This window comes from Triturus cristatus, chromosome 4_1 (assembly GCF_964204655.1).
Source record: "Triturus cristatus chromosome 4_1, aTriCri1.1, whole genome shotgun sequence".
NCBI classification, from domain to species: Eukaryota; Metazoa; Chordata; class Amphibia; order Caudata; family Salamandridae; genus Triturus; species Triturus cristatus.
The window spans coordinates 663,092,606-663,117,271 of record NC_140585.1 but is presented as its reverse complement, the minus strand read 5'-3'; the positions used below and the strand labels follow the sequence as shown (position 1 = coordinate 663,117,271).

Here is a 24,666-nt window from a genome sequence, read left to right as displayed (position 1 = left end):
TGGCAAAGTTTCCCTCTCTTTTTCCACACATATACATGTTAATTTCAAATCTCAGTGCTTCCCCCTTTTTTTCAAATGTAATCACACATTTCTATTGGTTGAAAACCAACCCTTTTCCAAAAGTACCCTTCCCCCAACTTGACTTCTGCCTAGTACCCTTCCCCCAACTTGACTTCTGCCTGCTACCATAGCAACAGCTCATGGAACACTGCTGTGTGGAGTTAGGTCAGAAGTTCACCACACAATGTTTCATTTCCAAAGAGCAAGAGTGCTTGACTTTTCAAACCTAACAGCTAATCCATAGTACTGTTCTTTGGTAACACATTTTTCTGTACCAATACAAAACATGCTTCTATAAATTTACACATACAGCCTAGTTTTTAGTGTAGAATGGTGTGAAACAGCCAATGAGTTATTTTTATTTTAAAAAAATATGTATGCCTCCATTTCCAAACTGTCTTTCATTATTTTTCCCATTCTACTGACATACACCTCCTGAGTGCATCCAGATCTCCTTGGAAGATGTTCACAGTGTGGATTGTAGGGCACAGCTATGTCTTCTGGAGTGAAAAGTATGCAGAGAAAACAGGTATGGTGAGAGACCTTGCTTTGCCAAATGTAGACATTAAATGGATTGGTCAGAGAGGGTTAAAGTGGCACCAATTGATGACATTGGTGAAATCCTTCATGCAAATCCAACACCCTGACCTCATAATAGTGCACTGTGGTGGCAATGACCTAGGCACTTTGACTGGGGTAGGTCTGGAAATGCTTATGAAGGAGACCTTTGCACAACTGTTTTCACTTTTCCCTAAAACTGCCTTTGTGTATTCTAACATATGCCAAAGGCAAAAATGGAACTGGTCCAATCATTTTTGTCCGCAGATTGACAAAGCAAGAAAGCACGTCAACAAATCTGTTTCTGCTTTCCTCCGAGACTATGGTATGGGTTCCATTTACCACAACAACTTGCGTTACGACATGCAAGACATTTATAGAGGAGATGGTGTACACTTCACTGATGAAGGGAACAGAGTCTTCCTCTTGAACCTTAGACTCTGCATCGGTACTTACTTGTAGGTACCACTAAAAAATCACTTCATAAACACAACGGCTCTTATTAGAGCCCCCTAATATCTAAACACTTAAATCTGAATTTTATTTCTTTTTTTATTTTTTTTTTCTACCGTACGCGTACGGTAAGCTTACCGTAAGCTTACCGTACGCGTACCCCGCGATTTTTTTTTTAAATTAATAAATGTTTTTTTTTAACTTTTCTGTCCTTCTTTGACCCCCTTTCAAATGTTAGGGGGTCTGTAACTCTCTTCCTTGCCCCCTTTTCATATATATATATATATGATCCACAAATGGATGGGAACACCCGTTGCCTCCAGAACGAAGGGCGCGTCGAAGAAGAGACCTCCCAAACGCGGTCACAAATATTGTCCAAACTTCTCCAAACTTAAGAAAAGCAATCGACGCCGTGTCTGTGCTGAAAGTTATTTATTGCCAGCTGAAAAAGCTAGACGCGTTTCCCCTGCAAACAGCGGAGCACAAAGAGCAAATGGCAGAGGCGGAAGAGGCGCAAGGGCTCCAAACTTTACCAACGACAAAAAGAATCCCAAATCCAACCCGAAGAAATAGAAATGAAAGCAACCAACGAAGCCACAATTGTTAATCTAACTGACATTGTGCTCTCTGAAGAAGAAAAGAACATCCTCAAACTTGGCCTCTCATACTGTCCCCAAATTGACATGGACTATGTGACAACAAGGGTGGACCTCTTCAAATTCATCAGGTCCTTAAAGTTAAAAAAATTCTTTGCAGTAACACCAAACAAATCAGTGCCATCTGTCCATGTGCCCTCACACACTCAATTTGACAACTTGGGTGTAGAAGATATGAACCTTATGCTCGAACTGCAGCAACTAGTCAACCAGGATGATGTCAATGCGTTTTCAAGTGGATCTTTGGAAACCACCAGTTCAAGTGAGTTGATGACATCACTGGCCTACAAGGAAGGAATTGATATGAACACTGATAAATTGACTGATTTCAAGCCTCGTTCCAAATTCACACCTGTCACAGCAAGAGATTCTGTAGACCTATTTAATGATTTGGTTACTAATGAAATCAAAAATCTATGTACATCATTAAATAGTAAGAGAAATGCATTTAACCAACAGTCCAAAGACTATTATAATCTTGTCGATAAATTGACCAATAGCAATGATTGCATTGTCCGCAATGCAGACAAAGGTGGCAATGTGGTCCTTTGGAGTAAACAGAAATACCTGACAGAGGCCTATAAACAACTTAATAACAAGTCAAATTATATCAAGGTGAATAAGAATGTTATGGAAGAACGTCATTTGTCTTTTAACAATTCCTTAACTGACTGGGTCAGAACAGGTGTGTTGAGCAAAGATGAAATGTCTTTCCTGAAAATTGATTGCCCCGTCATTCCAGTTTTATACCTTATACCTAAGGTTCACAAAGATATGGCCAATCCCCCGGGTCGTCCCATTATCTCGGCTATAGGCAGTGCTTTTGAAAACACTTCCAAATTTGTTGATTCTTTTTTATGTCCTCTTGTTCAAGCACTACCATCGTTTATCCTGGACACAAGTGATTTCCTACGCAAAGTGTATGACATCCCGTGGGAATCAGATTTCCTACTGCTTACTATAGATGCTACCACACTATACACCAGTATTCGCCATAAAGATGGCATTAATGCATGTAAACATTTCCTGGGTACCCGTCCAGCAAAATTTTGGCACCACACTCAAATGCTACTCCAAATGATCACCATCTGTCTTGAAAGCAATTTTTTTCTGTTTAATGGAGAATTGTACCAACAAATTTGCGGAACGGCGATGGGCACCTGCTTCGCCCCCAGCTATGCTAATTTGCATATGGGCTGGTGGGAGGAGCAGGTGGTCCAGACGCGCTGGCATGCAGAATGGCACAATAATGTAATGCACTGGAGTCGTTACATCGACGACCTTTTTATTATTTGGAAAGGCACCATGAAAAGTGCGCAAGATTTTGTCAAAGAGTTGCAATGTAACAACTTGAACCTGAAACTCACCAGTACTATCAGTGATTCTGAAATTAACTTTTTAGATTTAACACTGTACGTGAATGAGGGCAAATTGCACACTAAATTGTTCCGCAAACCAACGGATGGTAATACATTATTACATGCATCAAGTTTCCATCCGGCTAAACTAGTCAACAGCATCCCCTACGGGGAATGTCTTAGAGCCAGGCGTAATTGTAGCAACCAACATGATTTTAATAAAGAACTTGCATGTTGGAAATCTCGTTTTCAAGCCAGAGGTTATTCAGAAATCTGTCTCAATCAAGCTGTCACTAAAATTGAAAAAACCAACAGAGAACAAATCCTTTTCAATAAAGACACCAAGTCAGCAAAAAATTCATCAAAAGACACCAACCAGTGTAGGTTTATCACTACTTACAACAAGCAACAGGATAAACTAAGAACAATTTTTAACAAGCATTGGCACATCATTCGGAGTGATCCAGTGTTGGGTAAAATTGTTCAAAGAAGACCACAATTTACATTCAGAAAGGCCAGATCTTTGCACCAAGCATTAGTTAGCAATGTGTTACCTAGCAATCAAGCAAAATCAGCAGGCTCTTGGCTTCAAAGAAAGGATGGTTTTATTAAATGCCATAAATGTAAGGCCTGTATGTATGGAAAAAACATCACTTGTTTCCCAGCAGGTTTTTCCCATAAAGCCATCCAACAAATCAAGGGTCATTACACAGGCAAGACTGACTATGCGGTCTACATACTACAGTGCCCTTGTGGCCTTAAATATGTGGGCTCTACGATTTTGCCTGTGCATAAAAGGGTGTTACAACATCTACGTGCCATCAAAAATGGGGATAAAACCTACCTCGTGGCACGGCATTTTGACAGATGTCACAACAAAGACCCTGAAGGTCTTCTGTATTATGTAATTGATGCTATTCCAGCTGGCAGCCGAGGAGGAAACCGGGAAAAGAAACTGCGCAAACTTGAATCTTGCTATATCATTAGACTCAATACTAAAACACCACATGGTCTCAACATGGAAGAAGACTTACACTCGCATTTATAGAATCCTCCCGTTCTTTTTCTACTTGGTTTTAGTTGTATTTTGTTTATTGTGTGATTTCGTCACTGTTTTGGACTAAAAAGAGCTACTATTAACTGTTACAGACTCTCTGTTGATGTTCATTTCAGCCCACTTGGGCAGTAACTTCACAGAAACTTCATATTTACTGTCATTTCCATTCTGATCTGATTAATTATGTTTTGGCATAACGGCTGAAATTATATTCAGAGCGTCTGATCACTTGATCTAATTACTCGTGTAATGTGCTATCTTTGCCAGTTAAATATTGACTTGGTTTAAAATGTTTAATGATCAATATGACAGGACCACTAGGGCAATAATTGTGTCATAATTGTTGAATGTTACTTAATATTCCAAATCTATTGAGTTCAAACTGTGTTTTACTGACCGTAATGAATTGGTCTTATACTTTGCGGCACTTGCCAGGACTGTTTATCTATTGCAGTTTGTTGAACTACGAGTCTGTTGTTTATTTTAATACTTGTAGTCCATCACGTGCCTTGATCGTCACTCACTGTTTTAAATTGCCTTGGAAAACTTTACTAAACTGCTAGTGAACAAGCCTGCAGGACAGGCGAAACGCGTCTAGCTTTTTCAGCTGGCAATAAATAACTTTCAGCACAGACACGGCGTCGATTGCTTTTCTTAAGTTTGGAGAAGTTTGGAAAATATATATATATATATATATATATCCATCCATCCTACTGGCGTTCGCCAGTAGGTAGATATAGTTAGGATCTATTTTCCATAGGAAATCCGCAACATTCTATTTGGAATAACGTTCGCGCCGATTGACGAATCTTCGTGAACTTTTCCAAACTTTTGGCCAGCTCCGCTCCTATCCTGAAAATTTCATGGTGATTCGTCAAGCAGGGGCTGAGAAAAAAGGGGGGTCCCAAAACGCGTTTTCCCCATGCATTTTCCCATAGGACCTGTTGACGCAGCTACAGCCCGAACTGCTGAACGGAATTACACCAAATTTGGCAAAGAGGTAGTCCTCAGTTCAGACTCGTGCCTTTTGCTTAAATGTTGTAAATTCCTTCAGTAGTTCCTGAGAAAATTAGAGTTAAAAAGATAGATATATCTATGGCCTCGGAGGATCCGCGCACCCTCCCCGCACCCAGCACACACCCTGCTGTGCACGAGCTGTATTCTAATAGGCTGTCAACACTCCAGATCAGGAAGTATTGGCAGCCATCTTGTGCCTCGGTAGGACCGAGGCACTAGAAACCTAAAAAACAAACGCGAAAAATGCAAAAAGGGGGCAGGGTAGAAACACTGAAGAAGATCTACATGTTCATTTACAAAATTAACAAAATTTGACAGATCCTTTTATTGTTCGTTTTTTTAACACATTTATATTAGCATTTTAATCAGGTCAATGTGTGTTTTTTAACTTGAGGATTGTTTCATTTATAGGTGTCTGTAAATCTTGTCAGTCTAGCCAGAAATGTCAATAGGAGATTTAAGGAAATTATAATAATTTGTATTTACTCCGTGTTCTAAGCATTAAGAAATTTTGCTATCACGGTTGGTTTATAGACCAATATCTGAGGGATTTTTTATTTTATAAAAGCACTTGCACTTTATGTATTCAGTAAATCATTCAGATAATGTAATTTGATAGTGCTCAAAATGTTGTTGTATTTGACCGGCTCATTGTGTGTTACTCTAAATTCTTGATTGGTTTACCTTTTAGATACTTCTCAATAGAGAAACATTATGAGAAAGAAAGTAGAGGAAATAAATGGATAAAAGAATGAGATGTAATAACATATACACAGAGAACAACACAGAGAGAAAGTCAGAACCATGAGCAAGGATGTCAAAAAAATCACCATGTTGATAAGATACACAAACAAAACAAATTGTTATCCGCAATAATGTATACCATTGATGGACTCCATTTGGAGCATGAACATAATGACTGACTGACATTGATTGTTATTTGATGACACTGTGTATTTGATTTTATCACTGGCAAGGAGCAATGATGTATTTGTTATATGCAAATTGGAAGGACGTTGACAAGTTTTAAACAAATTTAAGAATAATTTTCATTGGGCTAATATGGTAGGGCACTTGCCCTGGAATTTAGAGTAGGAAAAATAATAATAAAAAAAAGTTTTTTTCAAAAAAGATTGAAGAAAGGAAATATGATGCAAATACGTGAAATGGTTTTGCACTTTTTTGGCACTCACACTTTAGTGATATATTGGGAGATGAGCACTGTTGCACTTTATTGTTGATAAATAAATGTTGCACTGAAGGAGTTTGGATGGAAATTTTTAATAAGGGACCTCCCGATATAGTTCCTTTTAAAATTGTTCTTTCGTTTCACGTGCATTTATTTATATATCTTCATATTCCAACATATAGCCATGTGGATATATGCTTAACAAATATGAAGTAATATTGGTTATTAAGCATTGCCTGTTTGTATAAAGTTTTGTTTGAAACAAAAAAACGAAATCAATAAATTAGAGAAAGCCCTAAATTACAATGATAAGTCTTATTTCTATGTCCATTTGCCAGTGATTGGTGTAAAAAACCATGTGACCTTTATTTGCAATTCACGTTACGTGTATTTTAACCCACACACTGAAAATGTTTCTTGTTGCATGATTAAGGCAGGTGATGCCGAAACGTGTAGCAATGGAGTAAGAGCATTAAAACTTGTGAATTCAGTGAAGTCGTCGGTGTCGCTGTCCTTTCTTTTGGCGAAGATCGGAGTTAGTGTTTGATATATATATATATATATATATATATATATATATATATATTACCTACTGGCGGTCGCCAGTAGGTAGTTATAGTTAGGACCACGTTTCCATAGGAAAACCTCAACATTCTATTTTGAATAACTTTGGCGCCGGTCGACGAATCCTCGCGAATTTCTCAAAATAGGTGGGGCGCTACGCTCCGCTCCTACCCTGAAAGTCTCGGGGGGATTCGTCAAGCGGGGGCTGAGATAAAAGGGGGGTCCCAAAACGCGTTTTTCCCATGCATTTTTCCATAGGACCTTTAGAACGAGCTACAGCCCGAACGGCTGAACAGAATTACTAGAAATTTGGCAGAGAGGTAGTCCGTAGGTCAAGGAAGTGCCTTTTGTAGGTTTGGTGTAAATCAGTTCAGTTGATTTTGAGAAAATAGCCTTTAAATCAATATATATATCTGAGCCAGCTTACGGTACGCTTACCGTACGCTTACGGTGAGCGTACGGTGGCGTGCGCGAGCGCGATTCTGATTGGCTCTTAGATCTTAGTAAACATTCGAATCGGCCGAAACCAGGAAGCGGCGGCCGCCATTTTGTGTATTTCACTCTGAAAAAAAAGAGTGAAAACAAGGAAAGGGGGCAATGAGGAGAGTTACAGACCCCCTAACAATTGTAAGGGGGTCAAAGAAGGACAGAAAAGTACAAAGAAAACATTTATTGATTTTAAAAAAAATCACGGGGTACGCGTACGGTAAGCTCACGGTAAGCGTACGGTAAAAAAAATAAAAATAAATAAATGAAAATCAGATTTAAGAGTTTAGAAATTAGGGAGCTCTAAAAAGAGCTGTTGTGTTTATGGAGTCATTTTTTTAGTGGTACCTACAAGTAAGTACCGATGCAGAGTCTAAGGTTCAAGAGGAAGACTCTGTTCCCTTCATCATTGAAGTGCACACCATCTCCTCTATAAATGTCTTGGTAGTTATAGTTAGGACCACGTTTCCATAGGAAAACCTCAACATTCTATTTTGAATAACTTTGGCGCCGGTCGACGAATCCTCGCGAATTTCTCAAAATAGGTGGGGCGCTACGCTCCGCTCCTACCCTGAAAGTCTCGGGGGGATTCGTCAAGCGGGGGCTGAGATAAAAGGGGGGTCCCAAAACGCGTTTTTCCCATGCATTTTTCCATAGGACCTTTAGAACGAGCTACAGCCCGAACGGCTGAACAGAATTACTAGAAATTTGGCAGAGAGGTAGTCCGTAGGTCAAGGAAGTGCCTTTTGTAGGTTTGGTGTAAATCAGTTCAGTTGATTTTGAGAAAATAGCCTTTAAATCAATATATATATCTGAGCCAGCTTACGGTACGCTTACCGTACGCTTACGGTGAGCGTACGGTGGCGTGCGCGAGCGCGATTCTGATTGGCTCTTAGATCTTAGTAAACATTCGAATCGGCCGAAACCAGGAAGCGGCGGCCGCCATTTTGTGTATTTCACTCTGAAAAAAAAGAGTGAAAACAAGGAAAGGGGGCAATGAGGAGAGTTACAGACCCCCTAACAATTGTAAGGGGGTCAAAGAAGGACAGAAAAGTACAAAGAAAACATTTATTGATTTTAAAAAAAATCACGGGGTACGCGTACGGTAAGCTCACGGTAAGCGTACGGTAAAAAAAATAAAAATAAATAAATGAAAATCAGATTTAAGAGTTTAGAAATTAGGGAGCTCTAAAAAGAGCTGTTGTGTTTATGGAGTCATTTTTTTAGTGGTACCTACAAGTAAGTACCGATGCAGAGTCTAAGGTTCAAGAGGAAGACTCTGTTCCCTTCATCATTGAAGTGCACACCATCTCCTCTATAAATGTCTTGCATGTCGTAACGCAAGTTGTTGTGGTAAATGGCACCCATACCATAGTCACGGAGGAAAGCAGAAACAGATTTGTTGACGTGCTTTCTTGCTTTGTCAATCTGTGGACAGAAATGATTGGACCAGTTCCATTTTTGCCTTTGGCATATGTTGGAAAACACAAAGGCAGTTTTAGGGAAAAGTGAAAACAGTTGTGCAAAGGTGTCCTTCATAAGCATTTCCAGACCTACCCCAGTCAAAGTGCCTAGGTCATTGCCACCACAGTGCACTATTATGAGGTCAGGGTGTTGGATTTGCATGAAGGATTTCACCAATGGCATCAATTGGTGCCACGTTAACCCTCTCTGACCAATCCATTTAATGTCTACATTTGGCAAAGCAAGGTCTCTCACCATATCTGTTTTCTCTGCAAACTTTTCACTCCAGAAGACATAGCTGTGCCCTACAATCCACACTGTGAACATCTTCAAAGGAGAACTGGATGCACTCAGGAGGTGTCTTTCAGTAGAATGGCAATATGAAAAGAAAGACAGTTTGGAAATGGAGGCATACATATTTTTTACAAAACAAAAAGAACTGATTGGCTGTTTCATACCATTCTAGAAAAAAAACTAGGCTGTATGTGAAAATTAATAGAAGCATGTTTTGTATTGGTACAAAAAAATGTGTAACCAAAGAACAGTACTATGGATTTGCAGTTAGGTTTGAAAAGTCAAGCACTCTTGCTCTGTGGAATTGAAACATTGTGTGTCGAACTTCTGACCTAACTGCACACAGCAGTGTTCCATGAGCTGTTGCTATGGTAGCAGGCAGAAGTCAAGTTGGGGGAAGGGTACTAGGCAGAAGTCAAGTTGGGGGCAGGGTACTTTTGGAAAAGGGTTGGTTTTCAACCAATAGAAATGTGTCATTACATTTGAAAAAAAGGGGGAAGCACTGAGATTTGAAACTTACATGTATATGTGTGGAAAAATAGAGGGAAAGTTTGCCATTATCTGGTTCTGCTGAGAGGAGAGAGGTGTACAGAACAGAGATCCTGGCTCTGATAATCTGCTGTTTGAGTGACACATTTCTTTCACAACTAACTAATTTTAAAGGTGAGTTTACAGTTTGAGAGGGGATGTATGTGGTAACTTAAGAAATGAATAATAGAAATGGGAATTGTTTTTGTTGTAGTTACACATGGTGGATTCATAATGTGTCAGTCTGTAAAAGAGATTTTCACTTGGCCCGAAAAAAAAAGAGCAGTAAGTGTGCTTTCAAATTGGCAAAGAAATTTCGTTTTGGCACTAATGTGAAAACATGACTCTGTGTGCATAGAAGAATTATAGGCAGAAATGTATTGCGTCTTGCTCTGGTGATTTCACAGTTGCAGTAGATGGAAAAGAGGAGCGAATATTTGGGGGAAGAAGCAGAGGTTTAGCACACACCCATGTGCTTGCCATGTATAGTCATGCACAGTAATTAGAAGCGAGTGGGGTTTTCAGGTTTAAGTCTGTAATGCAAATACATTCAGCATCACTAAGGCTGGTTGCCCCTGCTGGAGTGTAGGCAGTCACAGAGAATACACACGGTGGTGGTCTGAAAAAAAAACAGCTTGGACATGTGCATTTAAATAAATTTAAAAAAAAGGTTTCAGAATGTGTCAGTCTGTAAAAGTGATTTCAAAGTGTAAAAAGAGATTTTCACTTGCCCCCGAAAAAAAAAGAGCAGTAAGTGTGCTTTCAAATTGGCAAAGAAATTTCGTTTTGGGACTAATGTGAAAACATGACTCTGTGTGCATAGAAGAATTATAGGCAGAAATGTATTGCGTCTTGCTCTGGTGATTTCACAGTTGCAGTAGATGGAAAAGAGGAGCGAATTTTTGGGGGAAGAAGCAGAGGTTTAGCACACACCCATGTGCTTGCCATGTATAGTCATGCACAGTAATTAGAAGCGAGTGGGGTTTTCAGGTTTAAGTCTGTAATGCAAATACATTCAGCATCACTAAGGCTGGTTGCCCCTGCTGGAGTGTAGGCAGTCACAGAGAATACACACGGTGGTGGTCTGAAAAAAAAACAGCTTGGACATGTGCATTTAAATAAATTTAAAAAAAAGGTTTCAGAATGTGTCAGTCTGTAAAAGTGATTTCAAAGTGTAAAAAGAGATTTTCACTTGGCCCGAAAAAAAAAGAGCAGTAAGTGTGCTTTCAAATTGGCAAAGAAATTTCGTTTTGGCACTAATGTGAAAACATGACTCTGTGTGCATAGAAGAATTATAGGCAGAAATGTATTGCGTCTTGCTCTGGTGATTTCACAGTTGCAGTAGATGGAAAAGAGGAGCGAATTTTTGGGGGAAGAAGCAGAGGTTTAGCACACACCCATGTGCTTGCCATGTATAGTCATGCACAGTAATTAGAAGCGAGTGGGGTTTTCAGGTTTAAGTCTGTAATGCAAATACATTCAGCATCACTAAGGCTGGTTGCCCCTGCTGGAGTGTAGGCAGTCACAGAGAATGCACACGGTGGTGGTCTGAAAAAAAAACTGCTTGGACATGTGCATTTAAATAAATTTAAAAAAAAAGGTTTCAGAATGTGTCAGTCTGTAAAAGTGATTTCAAATTGAAAAAAGAGATATACACTTGCCCCCGAAAAAAAAAGAGCAGTAAGTGTGCTTTCAAATTGGCAAAGAAATTTCGTTTTGGCACTAATGTGAAAACATGACTCTGTGTGCATAGAAGAATTATAGGCAGAAATGTATTGCGTCTTGCTCTGGTGATTTCACAGTTGCAGTAGATGGAAAAGAGGAGCGAATTTTTGGGGGAAGAAGCAGAGGTTTAGCACACACCCATGTGCTTGCCATGTATAGTCATGCACAGTAATTAGAAGCGAGTGGGGTTTTCAGGTTTAAGTCTGTAATGCAAATACATTCAGCATCACTAAGGCTGGTTGCCCCTGCTGGAGTGTAGGCAGTCACAGAGAATACACACGGTGGTGGTCTGAAAAAAAAACAGCTTGGACATGTGCATTTAAATAAATTTAAAAAAAAGGTTTCAGAATGTGTCAGTCTGTAAAAGTGATTTCAAAGTGTAAAAAGAGATTTTCACTTGGCCCGAAAAAAAAAGAGCAGTAAGTGTGCTTTCAAATTGGCAAAGAAATTTCGTTTTGGCACTAATGTGAAAACATGACTCTGTGTGCATAGAAGAATTATAGGCAGAAATGTATTGCGTCTTGCTCTGGTGATTTCACAGTTGCAGTAGATGGAAAAGAGGAGCGAATTTTTGGGGGAAGAAGCAGAGGTTTAGCACACACCCATGTGCTTGCCATGTATAGTCATGCACAGTAATTAGAAGCGAGTGGGGTTTTCAGGTTTAAGTCTGTAATGCAAAAACATTCAGCATCACTAAGGCTGGTTGCCCCTGCTGGAGTGTAGGCAGTCACAGAGAATACACACGGTGGTGGTCTGAAAAAAAAACAGCTTGGACATGTGCATTTAAATAAATTTTAAAAAAAAGGTTTCAGAATGTGTCAGTCTGTAAAAGTGATTTCAAAGTGTAAAAAGAGATTTTCACTTGGCCCGAAAAAAAAAGAGCAGTAAGTGTGCTTTCAAATTGGCAAAGAAATTTCGTTTTGGCACTAATGTGAAAACATGACTGTGTGTGCATAGAAGAATTATAGGCAGAAATGTATTGCGTCTTGCTCTGGTGATTTCACAGTTGCAGTAGATGGAAAAGAGGAGCGAATTTTTGGGGGAAGAAGCAGAGGTTTAGCACACACCCATGTGCTTGCCATGTATAGTCATGCACAGTAATTAGAAGCGAGTGGGGTTTTCAGGTTTAAGTCTGTAATGCAAATACATTCAGCATCACTAAGGCTGGTTGCCCCTGCTGGAGTGTAGGCAGTCACAGAGAATACACACGGTGGTGGTCTGAAAAAAAAACAGCTTGGACATGTGCATTTAAATAAATTTAAAAAAAAGGTTTCAGAATGTGTCAGTCTGTAAAAGTGATTTCAAAGTGTAAAAAGAGATTTTCACTTGGCCCGAAAAAAAAAGAGCAGTAAGTGTGCTTTCAAATTGGCAAAGAAATTTCGTTTTGGCACTAATGTGAAAACATGACTCTGTGTGCATAGAAGAATTATAGGCAGAAATGTATTGCGTCTTGCTCTGGTGATTTCACAGTTGCAGTAGATGGAAAAGAGGAGCGAATTTTTGGGGGAAGAAGCAGAGGTTTAGCACACACCCATGTGCTTGCCATGTATAGTCATGCACAGTAATTAGAAGCGAGTGGGGTTTTCAGGTTTAAGTCTGTAATGCAAATACATTCAGCATCACTAAGGCTGGTTGCCCCTGCTGGAGTGTAGGCAGTCACAGAGAATACACACGGTGGTGGTCTGAAAAAAAAACAGCTTGGACATGTGCATTTAAATAAATTTAAAAAAAAAGGTTTCAGAATGTGTCAGTCTGTAAAAGTGATTTCAAAGTGTAAAAAGAGATTTTCACTTGGCCCGAAAAAAAAAGAGCAGTAAGTGTGCTTTCAAATTGGCAAAGAAATTTCGTTTTGGCACTAATGTGAAAACATGACTCTGTGTGCATAGAAGAATTATAGGCAGAAATGTATTGCGTCTTGCTCTGGTGATTTCACAGTTGCAGTAGATGGAAAAGAGGAGCGAATTTTTGGGGGAAGAAGCAGAGGTTTAGCACACACCCATGTGCTTGCCATGTATAGTCATGCACAGTAATTAGAAGCGAGTGGGGTTTTCAGGTTTAAGTCTGTAATGCAAATACATTCAGCATCACTAAGGCTGGTTGCCCCTGCTGGAGTGTAGGCAGTCACAGAGAATGCACACGGTGGTGGTCTGAAAAAAAAACTGCTTGGACATGTGCATTTAAATAAATTTAAAAAAAAAGGTTTCAGAATGTGTCAGTCTGTAAAAGTGATTTCAAATTGAAAAAAGAGATATACACTTGCCCCCGAAAAAAAAAGAGCAGTAAGTGTGCTTTCAAATTGGCAAAGAAATTTCGTTTTGGCACTAATGTGAAAACATGACTCTGTGTGCATAGAAGAATTATAGGCAGAAATGTATTGCGTCTTGCTCTGGTGATTTCACAGTTGCAGTAGATGGAAAAGAGGAGCGAATTTTTGGGGGAAGAAGCAGAGGTTTAGCACACACCCATGTGCTTGCCATGTATAGTCATGCACAGTAATTAGAAGCGAGTGGGGTTTTCAGGTTTAAGTCTGTAATGCAAATACATTCAGCATCACTAAGGCTGGTTGCCCCTGCTGGAGTGTAGGCAGTCACAGAGAATACACACGGTGGTGGTCTGAAAAAAAAACAGCTTGGACATGTGCATTTAAATAAATTTAAAAAAAAAGGTTTCAGAATGTGTCAGTCTGTAAAAGTGATTTCAAAGTGTAAAAAGAGATTTTCACTTGGCCCGAAAAAAAAAAGAGCAGTAAGTGTGCTTTCAAATTGGCAAAGAAATTTCGTTTTGGCACTAATGTGAAAACATGACTCTGTGTGCATAGAAGAATTATAGGCAGAAATGTATTGCGTCTTGCTCTGGTGATTTCACAGTTGCAGTAGATGGAAAAGAGGAGCGAATTTTTGGGGGAAGAAGCAGAGGTTTAGCACACACCCATGTGCTTGCCATGTATAGTCATGCACAGTAATTAGAAGCGAGTGGGGTTTTCAGGTTTAAGTCTGTAATGCAAATACATTCAGCATCACTAAGGCTGGTTGCCCCTGCTGGAGTGTAGGCAGTCACAGAGAATACACACGGTGGTGGTCTGAAAAAAAAACAGCTTGGTTTCATAATGTGACAGTTTGTTATACAGATTTTCACTTGCCCAAAAAAAAAGAGGAGTTTGTGTGCATTCAAATTGGCAAAGAAATTTCGTTTTGTGACTATTGTGAAAAGAAATGTAGTAATATATTTAAATACAATAAAGAATTTTTTTTTTAGTTTTTTTGCAGGTATTGCTGAAGAACAGTGAACAAAATTTAAGATGCCTACAAAATCTCGAGTTCAAAAAACGCTAAAAAAAAAACTATATTTGAGGACAACTGGAGGACCAAAGTTAGTAGAAGATGCTGATGTTGGGAAAAAGAAAAAATCTTCTGGTAAGCAAAAAAGACAATTCCTAAACAAAATATTGAAAACAAACAAAAATGTACAAAATGTCTGTTCTCGGAAAAATGTAACAAAACCTACAGAACAGCAAAAAATTGAGGATTTAGTTAATGCAAATATACCTTCTGCAATTGAAAAGTTTAACATAAACAGAAAAACAGCATTTAAAGAGATACGTAGAAAAATGTTTCAGAGAAGAGTTATGTCCAATTTGATAAAGGATATAAAGAAATATAAGCAAAAGGCTAAATATTATAAGAGAAAAAAAGAAATTGAAGCCATTGCAGCAAAGGCATTAGAATTAAAAAGGAAACTATTCATATTAATTTTGAATAGGATGCGTACATTAGATAAAATGGTTAATGTACTGAAATCACAAAGCAAAAGCAAAAGAGTAGTGAACAGAACAAATTTTTGTAAAGTGTTTTTAGGAAAGTGGATGCATAGCTCAAGTAGTGAACCTTTTTTTAATGAAGAGAGCTATTTTCAAAGTAATAGTTTGCTGCATGCAGTTGACACCAGAGGTCGTTCATACGAAGTAAAAAATGGTTGCATAATGGAGAAGGAGATAATGGTTCCAAGAGATGAGGTACAAGTGATGGCAGATGAGGCAATGGGGAGACGTCCTAAAGCCCCAGTGTACACTTGGAATTGTAGTAGTATTTGCACTGTGCGTCAGGAATCTATTGACAGATTTCGAGAGTTTCTAAGAGAATATAGTAAAAAAAGTGTAAAACAAAAGATTAAGGTGCTTCAAAGTCTGGATCCATGCAGAGTGAGAGAGAATACTGGTTTGCAGGGTCATTCTCTTGCTTGTCTATCTAGAAAAGTGTGCAATAGTGTTTTCCATCATTTTAGGATGCTGGCTGTTCATCATACTGAAATGAGAAAGTTTGTGAGACGGTTGTATTTTGCCAAAAGTCCAGCAATAAAGTTAAATGAATTGAATAGGGCTCTGTTCCGAGGAACGGTATCAGATGTAGAGAAGGTTGTTGATGAAATTCAGTTTTGTTACTTTGGTCCTGAACAAAACAGTGCAGAGAAGGACACAGTAAATGAGGCAGAAGTGGAAGAGAATGTAGAACCTTGTGTAAGTAAGACATTTAATGATCACATAACAAAATTTGCAATAGTCTCTAATGAAAGACCAAATGTTACTTGTATTTGTTGCCGCAGAACTCATTATAGAAAACAAACTAGGAATGTTGATCTCTACAGAAAGAGTGAAAATGAAGATAATTATAAGTGGATGGATTTTGCAACATATATATTTCTTGAAAATTGTTTTGAATTGGGTGAAGATCAGCGTATTTGTAAATACTGCTACAACAAGTTAGAGGAAAATAGAATGCCGACCAGAGCTGTACATAATAATTTAGAATTGGATGCTATTCCTGCTGAACTTTCTGAATTAAATACATATGAGTCTATACTCATTCAATGTGTTCATCCGTTCCAGACCATAGTACGTATGGAGCCCAAAACTGGTAAATTACCTCCTTCAGATTTAGTGAGAGGTTTAAAAGGTAGAGTGGTGTATTTGCCCTTGGATTTGAAAAAAAATATGGAAACTATTGATGCGGATACTTTGGAAACTGAACCATTAATTATTCTGGTTAATGGTGTACCTACAAAGAATAAGAAGATTTGGCAGGAGCTGGTAGATGTGCGGAAAGTACAAAGAGCAAATTTGTATTTGAAAAAAAATAACAAATGGTATGAATCAATTTATATAGTAGAAGAAGAAGAAGAAGAAGATTTACAAGGAGATACAGAAACACCAAGTGGACAAATTGAAAAAGTGGACAAGTCAAAGGAAGAAGAAATTTATGAACATTTTAGCATACATCCTCTCCATTCGAAAGAAGTTATGGGAGACAATATTGATCTCTTTCAGATGAAGAAAGCAAAAGGAAATCCCGTGAGTGTATGGGAGGAGAGCTTGGAAGCTCGATGTTTTCCCCAGCTGTTTCCTAAAGGAAAAGGAGGACGATACGATGAACGTCCGGAACAGATTCCAGCTTCTGAGTATCGGACTACAAGACTATATGCTGAAGATCCCAGATTTCGACAAAGTATCCCTTATTTGTTCCATCTTTTATTTGAAAGCGACTTGTCTGCACTGTCTTATGCAGTAAATCACATTTTAAAAAGTGGAGTACATTTACAAAATGTGTCTGCTAAGGATTTTATGGAGAAAGTGCAGCACCGAGATGATCATTTGGAAACACAACTGATCAATCTGATGGCTTGTCAGCGTGGGACAAATGAATATTGGTACCGACGCCATGGTGAACTAAAATGCATGTTACGCAATTTAGGAACACCAACATGGTTCCTTACCCTAAGCTGCGCCGAGTACGCTTGGGATGATTTACTGGATTTTCTACGAGAGGCCAATTCAAACATTGAAAACATCGAATACAAGACAGCAGGAGAACTGTGCTCATTGGATCCGGTTAATGTTTGCAGATATTTCAATCATAGATTTGAGGCTATGATGTCCTTCATCTGCAATAAAAAAAATCCACCCCTTGGAGAAGTAGTGGATTTCTTTTGGAGAAAAGAGTACCAGGCAAGAGGTGCTCCTCATATTCATATGCTGCTGTGGATCAAGGATGCCCCAAAGTTTGGAACAGATACTGATGAAGCAGTGTTATCTTACATTGAAGAATATGCAACATGTGCTATACCTAAAAGCACAGAAGAGTACAAGTTAAAGGAGCAAGTTCTACGTTTCCAAAGTCATCGGTGTGGAAAATACTGTCGACGGAAATACAAGAGCAAAGAAAAATACTACACTAAATGTCGATTTGGATTTCCTAGACCTGTTCTTACAAATGGAAGAGTCAACAGTTTTATGTCAGCTGTGAGACATACTATCACAAGAAAATCACCTAAGAATACCTACAACCTTAAAAGAAAAGAAGAATCAAAAAATATAAATGACTACAACCCAGTCATTTTATCCATGTGGAACGCTAACATGGATATACAGTATGTTGCTGACAATTCCATTGCTGTTGCTCGATATGTAACGTCTTACATTACGAAATCAGAAAAAACAGAATTGAAGGAAATGTGGGAAGAGATTTCTCACGAGAAGACTGTCAGTAAGAAGCTGTACAGTTTCAGTTTGAAGATGTTATCGCATCGAGAAATTGGATCCTACGAATGTTCAGATAGATTATCTTCTGCAAGTCTCTACTCGAAGTCAAGAAGAATAATTTGGGCAAGTTTAGGCCTTGCAGCAATGAGAAATCGGGTACTGAAATCTGTTGGAGAAATTGAATATTTGGCACAGTTCGAACCTGAAAGTACAGATATATTGAAAACAAACATGTTGGACACATATTATCCCAAGAGAAGTCATCATCTGGAGAACATGTGTCTCTATGAAGTGCTGCAGAACTACATTTATTCACGGAAAGCTGCAGAAGACATCAATAATGGAAAATATAAAGTCGTTGGTGAAGAAGGATGTTTGGTGAAGCAAACCAAAGGAAGTTTGATAAATCACCGGAAGCTGAGTTGCGACACTACCGACAAGAAAGAATTTTACTACTTGGCTCTTTTACAGTTGTTTAAACCATGGCGTTCAGAGGATGAACTACTGGGAGAATTCCAGAGCTATGAAGATTCTTTTAATGCTTGCAAAGACAGCATACAATGCAGTACATTCTCAACTTATCTGCAAATGTTAAATGAAGAAATTGAACAGGAAACTACAATTGCAGCAGAAATTGCTAGAGACAGTTCTCAGGACAGCCAAAGTTCAGGAACATACAGTCAAGATCCCCTAGGACAACCAATCGTTGAAAATGAAGCATCAATAGCCATGAATGAAGTGGAAACGGCTATGAATCAAGCTCAAGAAGCATTTATAGACTTAGAAAATTTGGAAAGACAACTGAATCAAGAGCAGCAACAAATTTATGAAGAGATCAAAAACAAAATTGATCACGGATTTCTACATGAAAAAAAAGAGTGCTCATGCACATCATTTCATCCAATCAGGATGTATGTAAGCGGACAAGCTGGCACTGGAAAAAGTTTCCTAATTAAAGTCATCAGAAGCTACCTAAAGCAAAAAACAGATTCTACTTTGTCTTGTGTGGTTACTGCTCCAACTGGGTTAGCAGCATATAACATAAAAGGAATCACCTTACATCGTTTGCTAATGTTACCAGTGGAGCATGAGAACAAAATACAATTCAACAAGCTAACTGGAGAAGCATGCTTGGAAGTTTCAAGAGTATTGAAGAAGATGCAAGTTCTCATTATTGATGAGGTGAGCATGGTATCAAACTTAATGCTTGCCTTTGTGCATTTAAGAATGCAGCAAATTTTGAAGACAGACTATGACGTGTTATTTGGTGGAAAACACGTCATCGTTTTTGGGGATCTTTTGCAACTTACTCCGGTTAAAGGACAACCAGTGTTTAATACTGTGACACATGAAGACACGAAGAAGTCATTGGGAAGCATCGGTAATACAAATATTTGGTCCTTCTTTGAGTACAAGGAACTTACAACTAATATGAGGCAAGCAAACGATGAAGAATATGGAAGTATTCTGAAAGATATCAGGATTGGACTACTCACAGAAGCTGGCAAAAAAGCATTACAGACTCGGCTGCTACATAATTTATTTCCAAAGGAAGAAATAGTTGCAGAGAAGATATACAAGAACATTGCAGAAAACAAAAGTGTCATCTGCTTAATGCCAACTCTACGTGAATGCTCAATATTCAATGAGGAGCTTTTGAAATTGGAAAAGGAAGAGATCATGAAATTGGAAGCAGTGGACAAAATTGAGGATGGAAGAATTACTGTCACAGTAACAGGCAAACTGAAAAATAAATTGGACTCACTAGAGAAGAACATCTCCAAAACAGCAGGATTAGAAAAAAATCTATATGTTTGCATGAACTGTAGAGTGTTTTTAAGGAGAAATTTGGATGTTGAAAAAGGCTTAGTAAATGGAGCGATGGGAAGAGTTGTGGGTTTTATTAATTATCAGAAAAAAGATGGAATTGAATGGTTAAAAATAAAATTTGATCAGATAGAGGAAGTTAAAGACATTTGTCGTTGTTCAGTTCGTTTCATGCTTGTGAAAGACTTATATGTACGTAGGAAGCAGTTTCCGTTTTCTCTAGCATATGCTGTAACTATTCACAAGTCTCAAGGATTGACTGTAGATTGTGCATTTGTGAACATTGGATCTAGTGTGTTCAAAGAAGGTATGGCATATGTTGCTTTGTCACGAGTCAAAACATTATCAGGTTTATTCATGATAGACTTCGATGACTCAAAAGTTAGTGCTGATACAAACTGTGTAAAGGAGTATAATAGATTAAGAAGAAGCTATGCTCCTCATTTAGGTCAGTATCCTGTGTTGGAGAAACGTGTAGTTTCTCGTAAAAGGAGAAATGAGAATATCTGTAATGAAGATGTAGAGAAGAGGAAAAAAAAGAGGAGTGATGTAATTGCAAGCAAAAAGAATAAGGAAAATGAAGAACAGGTTGTAGGATGTCATTTTGAAAATAGCTCTGGTGTCAACTGCTACGCAAATGTAGTGCTGAATGTTGCTTTTTATCTGGAAAGTTTGCAAGAGCAGATAATAATAAATCAGGGAAAAAGATTCTGTTCAGAGCTCAGTCTCCTTTTTCAAAAGCTGAGTAAAGATAAAACTCAAATAGAAAGTGCTACTGATATTAGAAAACTTTTAGATGTATGTTCAGGACGAACACAGTTTTCTCAAAATGAACAGCAAGATGCTCACGAATTTTTGATGTATTTTCTTCAGGTAGTGGAAGAAGAAGGAGTTCCCATTGACATTTTTTTTGGTCTCTCTTATAAATGGGAACATAGTTGTGATAATTGTTATAATATAAGTGGTTCTATTGTTGATAATGAAAGGTTTATTTATTTGACATTGCCAGAGAGTAAAACAGTCACTTTTGCAAACTTAGTTAAAGATGCTAATCATAGCATGAAATGTGGTGAGTGTAATTCTGACATGTTATCAACATTAATTTTAAGGGAATACGGACAGTATGTAATTTTAATGATGCAACGATGTAGAGCTGATGGATCAAAATTGGATACTTTAATAAAGAAGTTTACAGGACAGCAATTATCAATTTCAGGAAAAACTTTTGTAACTGTTGCAATAATTTTCCATGATGGACCTACTGTTACTTCTGGACATTACACAGTTTATCTAAAATGTGAAAAAGGATGGACACTGTGTAATGATTCCCAATTGATTTTCAAACAACGTTTGCCTTTTGATTTAGCAAATTCCTATCTAATCTTCCTGAAACCTAAATTTTAGAGAGACTTGGCAAGATCTGGACAAAATAATTTTACCATTTTACAGGATTACCATTGCAATTTTGTAGAAAAAAGATTTTTAAAATTATCATTTGGCCTAAAGGAAAGATAACCAATTGTAATGTGGACTTTTTAAATTTTTAATGCAATTTTGAAAAACCAATAATTTAGAGATTATCGGTAACTTCTGCACATTTTAAATTTTGGAATGTTATTGGACTGCCACTGGAAATTTTTTCAAAAATAATTTCAAAAATTACTATTTGGCCATGTGGAAAAGTAAGCAATTCTATTGTGGACTAAATAAATTATTCGAAAAATTTTCGTGAACCAAAATGTTACAGAGAATCGGTGAGATCTGGACAGATTAAACTTTAGAATTTTAATGGTTTTCCCTTGGAAATTTATTCCAGGGAAAGAATAAAAAATACTATTTGGCCTAAAGGAAATAAAATCAGATGTATTTTGGAGTTATTTGAGATATATTATTGTGAATGTACTTCTGAAACAAAAATATCAGACGGTATTTTAAAGAAAAAAGTATTGTTTTTAGATGACATTTTTTAAGAATAATATGCATTTCTGTAATGATAAGTTTAAGTGAGAAGAGATTCTGGGCTTTTTTAATACAATCTTTGAGATTGTTATTTTTTTTTGCCCGCTGTAAAATGATGAATGCAATTGCTTTCACAATTTATAGTGAAATGCAATATATTCTGAAAACAGCAAAAATAAGGCAAAAATATTTTTTGGGAAAAAATGTAAATATGTGTACTGTATTATAAAATGTTTTAAAAATATTAATACTTTTTTCTTTTTTTTCAGATCGATATAGAAAATTTTCGTAAACTACAACCATTTTAAAAACTATTTTTTAAAAAAACAAATGAATAAATATTTTTTTCAGTGAGTATGGTAAGTCAATAGTAATAATTGTAGTCTTTCAAGGACCTTGTAATGTGAAAAATGATTTTTAGTGTTTTTTTTAAAAAATAAAAAAAAGGTACGCTTACCGTACGCGTACGGTAAAAAAAAAAAAAAAAGTTTTTTAAAAAAAATGTAAAAAAAAGATGAAAGATAAGGTTGGCTCTTAAAAGAACCGTTGTGTTCATGCAGGGACAGAGGAAAGGAACCATGGGAAAATCATTCAAAGCTACAAATGTGCTGATCTATTTTGTTATTCACTAGGGAAACACTGGTCTCCCTATAACAAATTAGAGCTTTACAAAATGTGCAATGAATATCAACCTTCCGAAATCGAGGGTTCATTTCCAGAGGGCCAGCAAAAGGAGATTCTCCCCCCACAGATGAAGGGCTCACCTGACCTGCAGAAGAAGGAGTAAGCCCTGCAGGTGATGGTCCAGGCTGAGCTGCTGTGGATGTACTGGCTCGTCTTTCTGAAGAGTTACCTCCAAAAAGATGACCATGTGTCCTTCTGTGTACATCCTGGAGGTGTCTCTTCATGGTGTGATTCCCAAAGGAATACTTCCTGTTAGGATTACCTCTAGAAAGTACACGCTGACACAGCTTGCAAGTAACTAAGGGTGCATTCACCTTTTGCTGGCCTTCTGGAAAAGTAAAATAATCCCAAACATAAGAAGGTTTTACTTTCCTCGCTCTCTGCCTCAAGACAGTGCTGCTGGTGCTAGCCTCACTCTCAGAAGAGCTCTGCTGTTCTGCCATCGTATCCCAAAGACAAACCAGCTCCTTCTCCCAAGGGATCACAAGCAGAAATGAGGGGAATGGGTGTGGTGTAGGAGAGTTCTAGAACTGAAAGTAGTTTCAACCAATCAAAAGTTGTGTTTCAAGATCACATGACCTACCGTACGCTTACGGTACGCTTACGGTGCGCTTACGGCAAAAAGTACGCGTGCGCGTAAAAAAGACACGCGCTTGCGCACATGCGCATAACAGTCATTTCCCGGCACTTCCGCGTAACGTGCGCGTGTTGCGTAAGCGCGCACGCGTCCCGCGCGCAGTACGCGCGGCTACGCAAAGTGCGTAACTATACGCAAGCAGCGTAGATAGATTACGGACGTTGCGTAAACCGTACGCTTACCGTGAGCTTACGGTACGCGTACTATAAAAAAAAAAAAAAAAAAATCTGGAAATAAATTTTACATGTTTATTTTAAAAAAATATATATAAAAAAAATATTTAAGGATTTTAAAAATTAAAGCATAGTCTTTATAAAAGATAAGAAAATTAAAATAAAAATATGTTTGAAAAAAATGAAGAATATAAAAAAAAAATAGCATTTAAAAAACCTTGCAAATTCACTGAAAAAACCATGGGTTTCACACACGTTATAGTTAGGAATTAGCATTTAAAAAACCTTGCAAATTCACTGAAAAAACCATGGGTTTCACACACGTTATAGTTAGGAATTAGCATTTAAAAAACCTTAGAAATTCACTGAAAAAACCATAGGTTTCACACACGTTATAGTTAGGAATTAGCATTTAAAAAACCTTAGAAATTCAGTGAAAAAACCATAGGTTTCACACATGTTATAGTTAGCTGGACATTTTACTCGTAAAAAACCAATGAAATTGCCCCGTTATAGTTAGTTCAGCTAACTATAACTCGCGCGCCCGCAATGCACTGCTGATGACGTCACATATTACATCACTCATGACATGGTCAGTGACATCACTCATGACATCACTGATGACATCTCAAATGACATCACTGATGACATCACTGATGACATCATCTAGTGAATGTGTGTTATTCTGAAAATTAAATATGTTTTATATATGTATATCTCATGGTCGATGGAAGAATAAATGGGTATATAAGTGTCTAAATGGATGATTTGTTTTTGAAAAATTGATTGTGTAACTGACTGATTAAGTGTATCATAGTGAATACATGGCTTAGTGAATAATGTTTAAATATGTAAATATCTGTATCAGTCTCTCACTTTGTGTATAAGTGGCTGCATGGGTTGGTGAGTAGCTACATGGGTGCCTATTTAGGTTATTAGTTGTTTTTTTGAGTATCAGTCTGAGTGTCTGCATGGTTCGGTGGGGGGTATTACGTAGTGCATCGGTGCATGAATGAGTGACTCACTGTTTGTATGTGTTGAACACAGCATGTGTGCAGGACTGTATGGGTGGATGAGTGTGTGTATGGGTGTGTTAGTGAGTGAATGACTGTCTCAATAGTGTCTTCAGGAGTAACTACATACGTTTTAAACTAGTATATGTGACTATTGGTGTATATATGTGAGTATATGTGAAAGTGAGAGATTGAAAGAGTTCCTGTATGAATAAGTATGTGTTTCTATAAGTGATTGTTTAAAAGACTAAGTATGTGTAAGTTTCCGTAGAAGTAAGTGTGGTGGTGTGTGTATAACTGTATATGCAAGTAAATGTATGTTTGATTCTTTATTAGCATGAGTGACTATGTGTGTGAGTAACTCTATGGATGAGTGGCATTGTGTAACAGGATGTATAGATGTATGAGTACATATGATGAGTGAGTACATGT

General features: G+C 37.8%; 2 protein-coding genes across 2 annotated transcripts in view; both read left to right on the top strand.

Annotated features, from left to right (window-relative positions):
- PDZRN4 (PDZ domain containing ring finger 4) overlaps positions 1-24,666 on the top strand; it is a 2,469,118-nt gene that overhangs the window by 1,957,141 nt on the left and 487,311 nt on the right. The gene's annotated exons all lie outside the window — the stretch shown is intronic.
- Positions 9,710-22,192, top strand: LOC146855361 (uncharacterized). Its single transcript, XM_085650593.1, has 2 exons — positions 9,710-9,819; positions 14,665-22,192. The coding sequence occupies exon 2, from the start codon at positions 14,708-14,710 to the stop codon at positions 21,170-21,172; it is 6,465 nt and encodes a 2,154-aa protein (XP_085506719.1). The 5' UTR covers positions 9,710-9,819; positions 14,665-14,707; the 3' UTR covers positions 21,173-22,192.